The sequence below is a fragment of the Pterocles gutturalis genome, unplaced genomic scaffold (assembly GCF_000699245.1).
Source record: "Pterocles gutturalis isolate BGI_N339 unplaced genomic scaffold, ASM69924v1 scaffold6868, whole genome shotgun sequence".
Lineage (NCBI taxonomy): Eukaryota > Metazoa > Chordata > Aves > Pterocliformes > Pteroclidae > Pterocles > Pterocles gutturalis.
The window spans coordinates 34,571-47,607 of record NW_010120351.1 but is presented as its reverse complement, the minus strand read 5'-3'; the positions used below and the strand labels follow the sequence as shown (position 1 = coordinate 47,607).

The window sequence follows — 13,037 nt, the reverse complement described above, 5'->3', positions numbered from 1 at the left end:
AGTAGCTAGTTTCAGTTATAAGGGCTGACTTGTTTATATACATCTTCTACGACTTAGTCCTATAGTAGCTTCTTCATTGCTGTGCTAGTGAGCCACAGCTGTTAAAAAACTACTGAATAAAAGCCTCATTTGGAGATGTGTTACAATTATTACGCGGCAACAGTGGATCAAATATTTTTTGTGAGCTCTCTGGTTTTCAACTATGTCAGTCAATAGTCTGCAAAATCTTGCTGCGTGCAGTAAGGCAGGTCATGAGGGACCTCCTGATGCCAAATGAAGGACCAAGTCTTTCTGGTTATTTCTAAGAGTCTAGAATCACAATGAGATTGAAAGGCAGTTTCAAAATTCCTCTAACATTCCTATGGAAAATGTGCATATCTCTTCAGATGCAATTCTCCCTGCCACCTGTATGGCTCTTTGTTAGCAACAATTCTGCCATACATGGACTGAGCATCAGCCAAGCATCTCAGCAAGTATCTCCAGCTCCAACATACTCTTTGTCCTGCAGAAAATGGCACAGTTGCCCCATTCAAGGGCTGGTAAGAGTGGCAGCTCTTACTTAACTCCTTGATAAGCTTATTGAACTGTGTTATGAGGAGTAAACGCTAAAAACTGCACAAGTTGGAACAAGGGTATTATTCAAAAGCACTTTATGCTATAACAGGAACTCCAGCTTTCCTCCCCTGCATTCACTTTACAGTATCTCTGTAGCTCTGACTTACAGTATCTCTGACTGCTTCCCTTCCATGTGGCATGCCAGCAGGTTGGCAGCAGGACAGAGTTAAACACGGCTGTCAAGTGCTGGTGCATCTAAGAAAATCAGCATGGAACCCCACCCTTTGTTGAAGAATGGAGGCTGGAGCCCCGAGTTATCCATGTTATAGCAACACAAAATGGAAGACAGCAGCATAAACAAAACCTAAGGACAGCAACATCAATTCCTCCATTACAGTCTTTTCTAGTAGATTTCTAAAATAAGAAGACTGGACAACAGGATTAGTGCCAATGGTAGTTTCTTTAACTGGATAGTAACTGATGTGGTTTTGCATCATTTTGCCATAAAAAAAGATGAAGCCTCGCTGTTCAAGGTGTTATTTCAAATGGCTGTATAATCAATACCTGAATTTTGATTATCCAGCAGTGGACACAAATCATAAGTCACAGCTTCTCCCTGCACATCTACAAAAGAAGTGCTGAAAACAAGCAGGATGCACACTGCTATGGCAAACGAGGGCGTCTTCAGACTATGCTGTATAGAAGTATTTCAAAGTATAGGCCTACAAAATCTCTAAGCCTGCCTTATATTCAGGGGATCTTACTACTCCTGTCAAGTAAGTAAAATCTTAATTTCCATTGCCATCATATTTTAAATTCACAGGGCTTACAATCAGGCACCATTCATTTCAGAACACAGTATATACAGGTGCTCAGATTGCAAACTCCTGCGTTGCATTTGTTGGTGAACAGCCCATGGCCAACAGTCAAGCTGCGGGTGTAACACAAAAGCACTTGTTGATGGCTCAGGAAAAGTAATCATGCCGAAGTGCTATCAGTAGTCCATCATCTAGGGTAATTTATGGTTCTGTTCTCTGTTGTGTGGGAAATAAAATCCTGGACTCAAATCACAAAGCCTAGATTTGTTTTACAAGCAGTGAACTTGAATTACTACCAACTTCACCCTCAGGTCCTGTTGTCCCATGCCATTCTTGAGTCATATTGATCACAGACATTCTGATACGGTGGACCCTGCAGACCACAAGAATCTGGGAAACTATGCAGTGTACCAGCAACATTTAGTCTTGAACATAAACACTGAATTAAAAAAAAATAATCTTGTTTTTGTCTACCAGAAAAGGAGATTTTAGACGCAGTAAAACATAACTCTCCATATTACATGCAGAGAGGATAAATGGAATTAAATACACAAAAAGTATTGTGAAGAGCAGGGGAATGCATGCATTGTATTATAAATATTTTGTTATCTGTCTCCTCAACTATGCATTTACTGCATATTCATACCAAGAGCTTCCTAAAGCAGTGGCTTGCCTGTCATCCCATGCTTCCCCTCCTCTCCTCCAGCACTCAACCACGTGGTTGACTACTACTGACTTACTACCTCCAACTACACTGTGCTCTGTAAACCTAATACATTTGTCCTAGCCTATAAACACAGCGACAGGGCAAGCAAAGAAACTGGAAACAGAGTAGCGTGGGTTACCAAAGAGGGTCCCCGCCAAGGACACGGGAGCAGTATTGAGCTACAAGAGAAAAACTAGCATGGGAAACGGGAGAGGACTCCTGGGCTTTTCAAGTAAGTGACTGGATGTGCACCTATGTTTTTTTTAGTGGACCGACTGAACCCTAATACTTAGGCACAACAACGAGAAGCACTTTTCACCACATGTAAGTGAGAAAATACACTATGGCTTTTATTCCCTGCTGTAACCCTTCCCTAAAATATAATAAAGGAAGGTATCTGTTAAGGTCTGCATCTGAGTAAAACTGTATGTACAAGAACTGCACCTTGTTATACGCTGGTTTCTTCCCTTCACTGAACAAGCTGAGGCTCTCCCCTCCCTTATTTTCCTAATAAAATAATTTCACACAGCTGCTAAACTAACATTCAACTAGTCAGACACCAGAAAGTTAGAAAAAGGAGAAGACTTCACCGAGAAAATACAATTCTCTGAGATGTGTCATACCTGTGACAATAAGTCTTGCAAGTAGCAAATAAAATTCCTGCTTACATTTATACTTGAAAAGAAACACAATCCCCAATTATGGTCCTGGCTTGTAAGGCTGGCAAAATACAAATGTTTGCAGTATAAATCTTTGTGAATGCTTGATGGATCTTGTATCTTAAGTCTTAGTTTTAAACTTCTTTGAAGCAGTACAAGGGATAAGACCGCAGTGTTCAAGGGATCTTTGAGATTGAAGTAAGAAATATTTGGTGACACTAATGAGTCCTCAGTTGGAAAAGTAGCAATATTCTTCATCACAAAGTTTAGGCCTAACTCTTTGCCATTGTGGCACTGTCAAGATTCATTTACAGTTAAGTAAAGAATTCTAAATTAAAGCATTCGGTCCTGAAGTACTGTAGTGCTCCATAAGGTTTTCTGTGTTTGAAAGAGTAACAGCCTTCAGCTAAGAAACCACACAGGTAACCCCCAGTGGCACCTCAGACACACCATTTAGGTTGTTCAGTTAAGAAACGTTTGCTCCTGAGAGATTCTGGTAAACACGTATCTCCACTTATCTGTCAAAAATTATTAAAATTATTATTCAGGGCTTGCAGAAATTATACCTCAGCAATTGTTTGTTTGAGTTCATTGGGTAAAACATTGTGTTGTGTAAAGCATTAAGAGGATACTGCCTTTAAAGCACATTTTACAAGTTTTAAGTGAGCCCACAACAAGATTCCAGTTTCTGCTGGTCATAAAAATGCAAAAAAATCTGTTTTGTCATTCAGCAACACTTCTCATTGTAATACTCTTGAGATGCAGTGCAAGCTTTACTCAGTGATGGCCACTATTTATTTATTTCCCCGTCACATCAACTTACGATTTGGCATTCAGCTGTGTAAATATAAAACGACCAGCTCCCTAATGTCTGGATCTACTGAGGGGAAGGGGAAAAAAAAAAGAGAGAGAGAGAGAATAAAGAAAACACTTGAACACTTGCAAGCCTTTAAAACATCTTTGGTTACATCAGTGGTCTTAAAAATAACTACTAAAATATTGCAAGCATCTTGCAATCCACAGATTGACACTGTATTTAAGCACAGTCAATTTACCAAACATGAAGACTCACACTGGCAGAAAAGAGGACTCGGGGGCGTTCATTTCCATTTCTGGGTATTTAAGGCATCAAGTAAAATTTTAAGTCATTCATATTTTCAGGATCCTAAATGTAGCTTGATGGGAAGCATTTAAAATTCAGTCATTGACCCTGAACATTTATTTGGGTACACAGATCCACATCCTTGGAAGATTAGGATCTTTATACTCTCCAACAGCGAGTTAAAAAAAAATATATTTAAGAGAGAAGATGAAAAAGGAATAAAATGACATTGCCACTGTTCCCAAACTTCCCACACTACAGAAAATAAATTAAAGCTTGTTTTTAATGATGGACCTTTAGCATGGAGTCTTAAAGATAAACATTAATCCTGGAATGGAAGAGGTACTTACTGTTTTTTAACTTACTTTGTTTTTTTAGATATGTCAAGAAACAATGTCTGGTTACAAACACAAGCTACCATGGCCCCCAGCTCTCCTCCCCCTAAAAAAGCCAGGGTCACTGGGCAGGGAAGAAAAAGGAGAGTTATTGAGTGAATCAAATTTAAGATTTCTTGCCTTATTGACTTATTGCTTTGTGTTTAACTCAGGAAAAATTAATCTCTTTCAAAATGCACTTAATTATAATCAAATACCCATATCAATGTCTGTCACCACATCAGCACATCTGGCAGCAATGAAGACAAATTAACAGTAAGAGTCAGAAAATCTGGCAATATGATCAACTAAAGCACGCAAAATCCATTCTCTACACCAGACCACCAGTGACTAAGGATAGATTAACTTCCTGTCTCTAATACTGGCGCCTAAATTAAAGGGAAATTGCATCGCAATCTGGGTACCAGGTTTCTGGCTACAAACAACAAAAAGCCCTTAGCTCAGCTTCACCAGGCAGTGAAACCTTCGCTCTAGCTTTAGCCACAATATCTGTGATGGCCTACTCTAACAGCTGCTTTTAATTTAGTTTAAAAGAAGAGATTTGGCAACCATGTAAGTTTGCACCTTCAAAGTAGACAGATGTAAAAAGCTGATGTCCTCTAATATTAACCATTTTGGAGTCTCGCTGTTTTACTGCACTGATGACAACAGGATTCACAGCTTTTTAAAATAGTAGGTATCTGTGCACAGAAAACCAAAATAAAGTGTTTTCACTTAGTTTTAATTACTTTTATAGTAAGCAATCCTCTTTCTCTGACTTTGTATAGTTAAAGACATTGGGTTTGTTACTGCAAATTTAATCCATCAAGAATTTACAATTGCTCAACTTGATTGAGCAATTGAAATAAAGCACAGATCTCATCTCTAACCAGAGAAGGGCAGCTGAATAATAAAGAACAGAAGCATGAGTTAAACCATCTCATACTTGGATTACCTTCTCATGTTGGGCGTGGAAGCAGTTGCAGAAACAAAGAGGGAGAAAGGGTATGGGAAAGCAAAGACTCGGGCATGCACTGCATATTTGGCAAATGCTTAACACTAAGCCACTTAGAAAAGACTAATGCTACCAGGCAGACATCCAGTGCTTTTTTTCTTCTTTTACTAAATAGCCTGATATAGATTTGTGCATCTATTGCACATACCCTCCACCAGATGCACGCATGCTATTTGCACACAGGCATAAGCAGACTGTTGGTACTACAGCCTTGTGTGCATTAAAACTGAGAACATGTGCATACACATCTCATAGTGGGAATTCACAAAGTGGAAGATTTGCATACTTATTTTGGCACAAAACCACCTCACAAGCCACCAGTAGCTGTAGCAGGACCACACCTGCTCTTAGAAGCTGGACATATTTAACACAGCAAATCCAGATATACAAGTTTTAGCCAAATAAAGGTGCAAACGTGCAACAGAAGGCACCTACATATGCAACGCTCCTCTATGATAAACACAATTCATGCTTCTCATTGTTCATCCACTAATGTGGGTCAGAGACCACATGGCAGCATATTTTATTAAAAGTAATGTGCAAATAAGATGCATGATGCCTGCAAACTGGAGTTTCCATGTGTAAAAAGGTATGAGTAACAGTACAAAATTAGAATGCTTACTACTCATTTCAATAAAATGAAGTCTGACATAGAAATACAAACACTGTATTATTTACACCATTAATTTACAAAAGATATTATTTGCATAAAACAAAGCTATAAAATAATTAGAAATATAGTATTTTTATAAGGAATGTTTTCCCTGTATAAAAATGTAGAGCACTTTGGCAATTATGCTTTATTTGAATAAAAATGCATTTATTTGTTCTGAATTCATAGCATCACACGGTTTCTTTCTTCCCTTCTTCCTTTCCTTATTCCCTTGTTAAATAAAATTCCACACTGAGGTAGTAGTATGTCAAAGTATTTCTTTGGTTCCAGAAATCAATGGCAGGTCCAAAAGGAGCTATGTATCCAAATCACAAGATTGGAAAGTCGAAGTCCTAAAGTTTTCAAAGGACTGTTTGTAAGTATAAATGCTATTTTCTGCTCTAGAAGCTGTCCTTTCCTTTCCATCTTCATCTGCCTCTGCATCGAAGTCCAGTGAGGCATGAGGATTATTATGGGAGGTTTTTGACTGGCAATTTGCTGGCTGTCTACAACTTGAAAGAGAGTCCAGTTGAGGCCTCCATAAAGGCTTTCCAAATGTTCCTGAAAGACAGTAAATGAGTAAGCACAAAAATACTGATGCTAACAGTTCTGTGTCTCACTAAAGGACACAGGTTAGAAAGCAAGCCAGGGATCAACAAAGTTCATCAAAGGGAGATTTAATGCAACTGTTACTTTACCCCTTAAAAGAAAACATTGGTGTGATCACAAGCACAAGATGCCACCTGAGACATTACAAACATTTCCAAAGTAAATGTATAGCCACAAACAACTTTTGTTTTCATACCACACCCATGCCCATTTCTCTTTGGGTAGGGCGGTAAGGGGGGAAGCGGGCACACAGACCAAACTGCAGACATATCACAAGACACTTTCTAATGCAAAAGTCAGAACAGTCTCCCTGTTTTGTTCTTCAGTGAACAAATAGCACATGAAATCTGCCATGCATTTCACCAAAAATAAAAATAAAAAAATCCAGCATACATAGGGTTACACAACATCCTCCCACTGTGCAATCTGAACACTAAAACAAACTCTTTTTGGCTAGCATCTTCCATTAATAATAAAGGACCCACCAGCCAAAGTTTCCATTCACACTCGTTCATCTCTTTGCCCACAGCTGGCTAGGACAGACATAGCCCAAGGAGAATTTGGTATTTCAGTTGAATCTTTATTAATAATTATCTGGATTCATTAGCCAGAAAATAATTCACGTGCCTGTCACCCTTCACCATTGAGCAGGTGTTAATGTCAACACCTCTGCAAGAAGGGACTTCTCTTTTTCTCACTGAAGAAAGACACAGCTGTTGCAAGTCATAGTGTCTGTTAAGTGACACTCAAAAGACTTATTTTCTGAGGACAATGTGCCACAGGCTGATTTTGAAGAACTTGTTTTTTATCAGTACCTTAACACTACAATCATTAATAAATTTAGCACCCAAAGAGCCATACTTCTAGTTTTCCTTAGTTGCTAGAAGCAACTTTTCAAGTAAAACTGTAATCTGATAAGTTACTAAAAATTTATTTGGACAAGGTCCATATTTGCATTAATGATTTGCAGAGCAATTTTACTCCTAACACAACATGAAACTATGTGCATCACAGCACCAAAGCTATAAATACACTCTGTGTTAAAAAAAAATCCAATCTGTGAACCTTCTGCATCAACAGTGATGTTAACACCAGCTGTCTTCTTCATTGTGATTGTAAAGGCAAAAGGGGGGCTGAATTTCAAGACAATGATGCTGAAGAAGCAAATCTACAACTAAAGACAAGAAATCTATCAAGACTTCTTCCACAGGCACCACCTCCAAGGTTCTTTGAGTGAAGAGTGCTAATGATTATGAAAGTGTCCAAGGCAATGATGATGCAACTTGCGTGGGGTAGTAGCTCAGAAAACTGTCAAGAAAAGTAGCGCTGCATAGATTTTTAGGGCAGAAAGGGGAATACGAGCCCTCAAGGTTGCATTAACTCCTGGGTATACCCACATACAGTAGAACTACTTTCTGCAGGAGACATGCGGTAAAGCCCCATCTGCACAATTCCACCACTGCAACAGTGGCAGGCAGCCAGGAGACCGTGTATAGTCCCAGGGCCTCTGTCAGATGTCATGGCATCTGCGATGTTTTACAGTCCAAACATCTGGCTTTCGAAGGGGGAAAACTTCAGAGCTTGTACCTCCCTCCCCACCCCCTGTGAACAAAGAGCCCAATGATGCACATTCCCCCAGGTCCCCTCACAGAGCCAGCAGACCCAGGCCTTGATCAACTGTGCTGACACGCCAGCTGGGACACAATCCACTGTACCAGGGCTGCACTTGGCACTCAGACACCACGGGGATGAAAGCAGTATGTGGGTTTATATGCATTTTAAACCAACCAATCAAACCAAACCCAAAATTTAGGGAGCTTCAAGTTAAGGCAATGCTTTCCTCCTTTCTCCCACCTCTCCCTGCAATCTGGATTAAAATTGTAAACCCTGAATTAAGCTTCAGGCACTCTTCTGTCATTCACACCATGAGAAAACAAGAGAAAGGAGGGGTAGAGAGGGCATTTTTCCACAATGCCTTACTTTGAAAGGTAAATAGTTCTGGCCCACTGTGTTACACAACATATCCTCATACACTGGAGTTCAACTCTTCCCACCTGCCCTCAGTCCTCCTGGGACCTTGCACACCTTTTCCCTGTCAGGCAAAACTTCTGGTATGCCTGAAGTTTGTTAAGGTGTATTTAAGTAAGTACTCTAACATTTATGGAAATCTGTCAGCGATATTAAGATAAAAGATACAAATCACACCGCTGTTGAGATTTTTATGTAAGCGTGAGCAATTAAGATCTCCTGGTAATCTAAATATGCTCATTACGCAGTTTTACTGTAATCACTTTTCTGTTCCTGAACTTCAAACATTTGGGACATTGCACCTCATGGTCCTTGGAAGTAAGGTTTCCTGAGAAGCAGAAGAGGGCTCACAGTTACACCCAGAGGTGAACCACCTCACTGGACCCTACCACGTTTGACCTGAGGACTCCTTCGATGTACATCAGTTCTGCTTCTGACCAAGCCTCAAGCTGCTCCCTTGGCAACACAGGATACAGCCCATCTCCTGGCAAACTCCCGGTAGGATCCAGAGGGCATCCTGAGTTCTGAGGAATCCAATTGGCCTCATGCACTGCATGAGAGTGAGCCTACATGTACAGTTCAGTTCTGTGGGCCTTAAAAAATAGATACTGCAGTATCACAAGTTACTCAGGGAGGAAGAGGGAAGAAGAAAACAAAAAAACAAGAACACATGCAAAACATCAAGAACAACTCCCAAACTGCCTTTCCTCAGCTACTTCCTGTCTCTCCTCTCCTCATGTCTGAAGTATTTATATTCCACATGTTGTATTATCTTACTAAACTCATGGACACCTGCAAAAAGAAGCCCACACAAAATTGCACAAAATTATTTTTTTGACAACGCTAGCTATACGAGCATCTAAACACTACTACGGAATAACCTGCTGTAGGAGTGGGAAAGAAAAAAGATGAGAAATCAGTTTTGCTTAGTGTTGGAAGTACGGAACGAGACAGCAAGGATACCAACAGCTTGAAAAAAAAGCAATAGCTAGAACATACCCATGAAAGTGCTGTTACTGACAACAGATGAGGGCTCCAAACTTCTGTTTAAATCAAATCTGTCTGAGTTCAGACTTTTGTTTTTCAGTCCAGTTCCTTCATTTTGAGTATAAATAGAGTTAATCAATTTATTACTTGTAGCCTGCATCCCAATAATGCCGACACACTGGTCAAAGGGATCTTCCAGTGAAGGTGAATATTGATAGCATTCTTTTTTCTTTAAATATCCAGATTCATAAGGGTCCAGGCATGCTGTTCTTTGGTCAGGGCTGCAACCTAGAGAAAATGAAAGCTTGTTTTTATATATATTCATCATAGCACAAGATTAAATTAGGACTAAAACCTCTCCCCACCCCCAACTTACTTGCACTGTATGCTTCGAAGGCCTCAGAGCCGTACGCGTTTCCTTTTAAATACAAAGCCCCTGAAGTCCCCAGATAGTGGCATAGGAATGGATCTGCAACACCATCCAAGTCTGTTTCACTGCCATTATCTAGATGACAAATCCCTTAAAAATAAAATTGATGTGTCAGCGTATGGCCTTTTCATAAGCTTCAGCTTACAGTTTCTTGAGCAAGTTTTGTTCTTTTAAGAACCCTGTCTGTTCAACAAAATTTCATAGTGTATTTAGAGCTTGCTTAAGTTTAACCTAACCTTTTGATGAAAACTCTAATTCTAGCAAGTGTTCAGTTAATTAGCTTGACAGAGGACATGTCACACTTTGCTTCATTATGCAGTCCCTGGATAACAGAATAAACCCAATCACAGAAACAGAACCAGGGACTTCCTTCCTCTAAAGCACTTGAAGCCAGGCTCATGCTCTGTCACACAGCCACCTTTCACAGCACAGAGTGCTGATGAGAAAATCTTGGGTAAAAGAGCCTAAGGGCGTCACTGGCTGCTCGAACAGCTAATACTGACTTTCAGCTCAATGGTTCCTGAAAGCTGTGGACATGGTCTGTGGTTCTTGCTCCGCAAAGAGGCTGCTCTTCTCACTACCTTACAACTGCAGAACTATCTCACCACTGCTCCATTCCTGCCCCAACTCCTGACTATACCTCGACCCCGACCCCTTCCCAGAAAGGTACCTTTTCATCCCCAACCCAGGTATGTTCTGGATTCTCAGGGGCCACATGCAAAAATACTAAGTACTGCAGCTTTTAATCTGCCGCCACCTTAAATCTTTTATTGACTCTGACCTTAATGACTTTTCTAACAGGAAAGTTTCATCAGTTATATGATACTAAAGTTACACTGGTACTACCACCCATCCCTGCATTCCATTACAAGCCTTGTTATAGCTTGAAAAGGATGAAGACATGCTGTTGTAATTCCTTTTGGACACTCTTGTTTTGGATATGGGATCATCAGTTTAAATTTACCCTTTAGAGTAAAGAAAAACTTCTTGATTTAAGCAAAGATGTAACGTCATATGGATGAACAAAACCAAGTTTCTGTTATTATCTTGCTGAAGCAATCCCAAACAATAAATTTCACACCCTCTCTAACTTCAGTGAAGATGTTTCTTTAGTGTTATTTCTATTAGTTACAAAGTCAAACTGCAGCTACTCAAGCAATATGGAAAATCTGCTTAACATTTTACACCTACCATTACTGTCCCTCTGCTGCAAGAAATACCCTCCCACGGAAGACGTGAGGAACTGATGATGACTGCCGTTTTCAGATGAACCATATCCATCCTGCCTTTCAGCCAGTGTCCCCTGGGATGACAGGTAACTTGGAATGTCAGCAGGCAAATTTGTTTCATCTTTGGGGAAGCAAAACACACACAAAAGCCATCAGCATATTTCAGAGTTTGTAGAAGCATTTTTAAGCTTGTCAGAAAAGTGCTGAAGGTAACATGTAATTCACTCTTCTGACTCTGAGTCAAAGCACACAAATGTTCCTACAATAAAGTCATTGCAAAGCAACCACAAACATTTTTTTTTCCTTTCCAAGGCAAACCTTCAGTTTACACACCTGTATTTGTAATGCTGCAATCTTCATTTCTCCTTCTGGTGTGGTAGATGATGACCACCCACACCAAGGAAGTGCCCACCACACAGCAAACCACAGCTATGATCACAATGCCAACTGTGGCCCATCCATCATCATCAAGTGATGGTACAATGTTTTGAGGAGAATCACAAGTGGGAGTAGGAATTACATTAAGGCGGATGTTGCCTCGCTCCGTTCCAAGTGTATTAGACATTTCACAAGTGTATTTCCCAGCATCTTCTACATCTGTATCCACAATAATTAGTAACTGATTGCCTGCAGCAAAGAAATGTCTCTCCGTTACCACGAGAGGGCTGTCATCCTTAGTCCAGTTCAGTCGGGGTGGAGGGCTACCACCAGCAATACACTGCAAGACTGCAGTTTCACCTTTTGTTACAGTTCGATCCAGCAAAGGCCGCAAAAATGATGGTGTTTCTGAAAATAAAGCATAAGCCTTATATTCTAAATGACCTTGCAGAAATTGGAAGATGTCCTTTTCCTTCACAGCTCAAGATGAAGAGCTAAATTAAATGCATCAGTAAGGCGTAATGAAGCTTACACTCATTCTCAGAAAAAACACACTCAAGCAATTTGAACTTAGAGCCTACAGTTTACTTGTCAATTGATCAGACCTGGACACTTGATTACTTTAGAAGGTAAAAAGGCCAAATCATACATACTCAAGATTGCAGAGAACTAGATTAAACATAGTTAACAAATGTTAGGAAATTAAAAATTAAACATAATCTCCTGTCTCTAAGCAAAACTAGCAGCCCCTTTCCCCCCCTGCTGCATATCAGACGTGTACACGCTGAGAAACATAACGTTCATTACTTTGCATCATAATAGTGACTGTGTGCTGGAGTACATGTTCCTAATCTATAACTATGGGTCAATACAAATTATTGCAAAATATTTCTATTTCTATACAGCACTGTCATAACAATGCTGTTTTTAATCAGATTATGATTTTAAAAGTGCTCAGCAATAATTCTGTTCTTCAAGGAGATTGTGCCATTAAGGATTGCCAATGTCTTACCTAGCACTGTTAACGTTGCATTAGCTGAAATGCTTCCAGCAGTGTTTTGAGCTGTGCAGCTATAAACACCTGTGTCCTCGATCTTTACATCAACAATAAAGAATACGTCATCTTCAGGCATGACATGCATGCGCCTCTTGCGTGCTGCAGGAAAATCTGTTCCACCATCTTTCTGCCAAGCAATCTGTGGGACAGGATGCCCAACTGCAGCACATTCCAAACGTGCCATTGCCCCAGCACGAATGGTTAAGTCCATGGGGATCTTTGTAAACGAAGGCAGCACTAAAGAAAAGTTAATGATACCAAAATGAATAAATGAAACATACCTTTCCTTTTTTGCACAGCATATTTTTAACACCCTTCTTGGGCCTAAAAATGCCAGAGAAGCATATAACCTAAATTTATTAGTAGCCAGCAAAGAGAAAGGGAGGGAGCTGTGAAGTATGTGAGACCGCCTAGATCAAAATCTCATTTCTGCTAACA

The 13,037-nt window shown here is 40.0% G+C and overlaps 1 protein-coding gene across 1 annotated transcript in view; it reads right to left on the bottom strand.

The window, feature by feature from the left end:
- Positions 1 to 5,714: 5,714 nt before the first annotated feature.
- LRIG3 (leucine-rich repeats and immunoglobulin-like domains 3) overlaps positions 5,715 to 13,037 on the bottom strand; it is a gene marked incomplete at its 5' end in the record, with an annotated part of 34,768 nt that continues 27,445 nt past the window's right edge. The window contains 6 exons of the mRNA XM_010076868.1: positions 5,715 to 6,442; positions 9,518 to 9,793; positions 9,882 to 10,025; positions 11,127 to 11,285; positions 11,498 to 11,950; positions 12,555 to 12,836. Of these exons, the coding sequence (XP_010075170.1) occupies positions 6,198 to 6,442; positions 9,518 to 9,793; positions 9,882 to 10,025; positions 11,127 to 11,285; positions 11,498 to 11,950; positions 12,555 to 12,836 (1,559 nt within the window). The remainder of the gene's footprint in view (positions 6,443 to 9,517; positions 9,794 to 9,881; positions 10,026 to 11,126; positions 11,286 to 11,497; positions 11,951 to 12,554; positions 12,837 to 13,037) is intronic.